General features: G+C 48.8%; 1 protein-coding gene across 1 annotated transcript; it reads left to right on the top strand.

The window, feature by feature from the left end:
• Nucleotides 1–1,514: 1,514 nt before the first annotated feature.
• TAL1 (T-cell acute lymphocytic leukemia 1) lies at nucleotides 1,515–1,980 on the top strand (the record flags this gene model as incomplete). Its single annotated transcript, XM_010148993.1, has 1 exon — nucleotides 1,515–1,980. A coding segment is annotated over one exon (419 nt), but the record flags the coding sequence as incomplete, so codon positions are not given.
• Nucleotides 1,981–3,356: the final 1,376 nt, after the last annotated feature.

The following is a 3,356-nucleotide window of genomic DNA, read 5'->3' as shown; positions in this document are numbered from 1 at the left end:
ATCAACCTGAATGTGCGATTCCTCTTCTCGCATCATGTCAGGTGGGATCTGTTAAGGTGCAGCCTCACTAGGATGCCTCAAAATTCACATCTCTGTCCACCCTGCCACAGTCGAAGCAGCTGTGAGTTTTGCTATATAAGATGTATAAATGACCCCCAGGATGATGGTTTCAGTGGGTGATGGCAGAGTTGCTGGTTTAAACTGCTCACCACGGCCAGGGACTTGCTCCCACCAGGAGTGAGTAGTTAGGCAAGTGTCTCAGAGTGGGGGCCAGAGGGGAGAGATGGTGTGGATGGGAGTATCCACAACCTGTCCTTTGGGGTACAACTCACCGATGTGGCTTTGTACTTTGTGATGATTTTCACTGTATGTGATACATCCCATCCTATGGGAATTTCTGCCATGGCCATTCTCCCATAGTTTCATGAGACTGTTGTGTCCTTCCACTGCTGGTGTCTCCTGGAAGTGGGGATGGAAAGGGTACAATAATAAAGGCATGTTAATGGTAGTATCTCCTTACATGCACTGGTTTCTGTGGACACAAGGACCTGCAGTCCTGATTTCCAGTGTTGCTATTCCTGCAGCACAGTGCTTTTAGTTTCCCCTGGCACAGGCAATGTCTCACTCATGCCAAGAGGAGTTACCCTGATGATCTGGAGGGAGAATTGATGCGTTCTGTGTGTCCATCCTGTGTAACATGCCCCATCAGGAATATGGCTGCAAAATTAGAGAGATTTAACTGGAGTTCACATGTAACTGAGCCAAACTGAGTAACTCTAGCAATTTAGAGTCCCTTCTCCAATTACTGTCAGATAGGGAGTCTTTGGGCGTGATGTTCAGAGAGAGTAGGCAGTCCTCAGGTCAGCTGTGAAAGCGCTTCATCCTCCACCCACGATCACCCTTCTAGCAAGGATGCTGCTTTCACTCTGTGTGTCACATTGCTGCCTGTCTGCGTTGCTACAGGGTGAATCCTGCCGCCTCGTTTCATATAAACCACCCAGAAGGCTGGTGGCAGTCCTGCCGTCTTTATCAGCTCTGGATCCTGCCTACAGCAGGGAAGATCTCTGCATCTTAGAGTTGTCAAAGCCCCTGCTCAAGCTAATTTCCTCCTGTCCCAATGGTATGTCCTTAAGACATTTTTGGGATAGAAAAAAACCCAAAACAAAACAGTGAGATAAACTTTTAATAGGACCTTTGTTGCTGATATACCCTAAAAATATAGCAGCCTTCTGGATGTGTCATGGCCTAAGCCTTCCTCCTTGGAGAGGTAAATTTAGGTAGCTCAGGAGACATCTAAAAAGATGCAACCCCGTTTTTTCCCTTCCACTGCACTGAACAGAAGTTATGGGTCCCTCAGCTCATCAGGTTAGCTTCCAGTTAGCTGGAAACTCCTGTTGCTGTCTTGCTGATGTGACGAAAGTAAATAATTTCATTTGGGAAACGGTGACCTATTCAGCAAAGTAATAAATGACATGTTACGCCCCACTCCTAATTCTGCGTGTTTGCAATTGCAGGTCCTCATACGAAAGTGGTCCGCCGCATTTTTACCAATAGCCGGGAGAGGTGGAGGCAGCAGAATGTCAATGGAGCCTTTGCAGAGCTTCGCAAGCTCATCCCCACGCACCCGCCTGACAAAAAACTGAGCAAGAACGAGATTTTGCGCCTGGCTATGAAATACATCAACTTCCTGGCCAAGCTGCTCAACGACCAAGAGGAAGAAGGAAACCAAAGGGGTAAAGTGAACAAAGACTCTGGGATAGTCCAGGAAGACCTCCTGCAGGACATGTTGTCTCCTAACTCTAGCTGTGGAAGTTCTTTAGACGGAGCGGCAAGCCCGGACAGCTTCACGGAAGAGCACGAAACACTAGATTCGAAGCACACGCGGAGCCTGCACCACGCCATTCTTCCTGTAGAAGGCAACGCGCAGCGGTGATGACCTTCCGCATCGCTCCTCAAGCACCAAGGCGGGAGGCGAGACCCGAGTGTGCGGATGCTGGAACTTGTGCCCGTGGGATTTGTGACTCTGCCTTTCTCCAGGCGCTCGGGCTCCCCGTCCTCCCCAGCCAGGGACGGAGCGGCCAGTGTGCTGGCCAAGGACAAGACCAACCCAGATGGACGTTCGGCATTTAGGTACGTGATCGTACAAAGAAGAAAAGCATTGAAGTCATCTTCATTGTACATACTGCTCGTGATGTGACTGTGGAGGGGAAGGAGATGTGGCAAACACCTCTCCAGCATTTAGAGGGTTCTCAGACCGTTTGGCGACCATCACTTTTTAAGTGATGAGACACTTTTTAAGCAGCTGAGACATGAAACTCCTCTTTCACTGCCAGTGGAGGCCACCGAAGCTTTCCAACTCCGTGTGGCGCTGGAGACTGCTGAAACCTGCCAGCACTTCAGCATTTCTCCAGCCTGTGGCACACACAATTCGTCTGAGCAGAAGCTGAGGCCACGTGTTCCTGTTGTCCGAGAGCTTTTGACTGTATCTTTTTAAAGAGGTGAAAAAACACCCTCAGCAAAAGAACTATTAAAAGGATTAAGACTTTTTCTTTTCTCTCTTTTTGCCTTTTTTTTTTTTTTTTTCCCCCTTTCTTCCTTTCCCTTCTACATAACTTTGGATTGTTTGGGGTCGTTGTATTTATGACGTGGGATTACTTCTGTATAATGCTGTCACGCAGTATCCGCTGAACGAAAAGGTACATAGGTGTTTTCTGACGCCCTCCCAGTCCCTGGTTTTTCTGGTGGTAATGCTTGGCGGGTGAGCTCCAAGACTGTTGTGTTCTCCTCGAGTTTTCCCAGTGGTGTCCATAGGGTCAGGGCTTCTCTCAAGGAAGATGAATTTCACAACTGGTAAGGGGAAAAAAACCCCAAATCTACTGAAGTATCCTCTTGGACTGGGGGATTTTTAAATTCAAAAAACAACTAAAAGGCAAAAGGAGTCGATGATGCATCAACAGTGCGTGTGTACATAGGGTATAAAAGGGTTTTAATAGTATGCTTTGAATTTTTGGTTTCATTGTGTGAAAATGGTGGTGGTTCAGCTGTGCCAGTGCCTGTAGGCTGGACTACAGCACTGGATTTAATCCAGCATTAGGAGGGTACTTGCCTTCCCGAGGCTGGTAGGAGCCCACAGCCTCTGCGAATTCTGTGTGGAAGCGCTGAAGGCAGCAGTTGGATTAGCCTCCATTCCTGAACCCTCATATCACTGCAAAATTGATGGCTGTGACTTGAGCTGGTCCTTTGATCCCTGCTGCCCCCCAGGAGGGCATTTGGGAAACAGGACTGGGGAGCAGGAGGCTGCGGCAGCGGCTGGGAGCTGAGAACCGCATCGTGCCGTCACCGCTGCATCAGGCCCA

This window comes from Eurypyga helias, unplaced genomic scaffold (assembly GCF_000690775.1).
Source record: "Eurypyga helias isolate BGI_N326 unplaced genomic scaffold, ASM69077v1 scaffold20940, whole genome shotgun sequence".
NCBI lineage: Eukaryota > Metazoa > Chordata > Aves > Eurypygiformes > Eurypygidae > Eurypyga > Eurypyga helias.
This window is presented reverse-complemented; position numbering and strand designations above follow the sequence as displayed.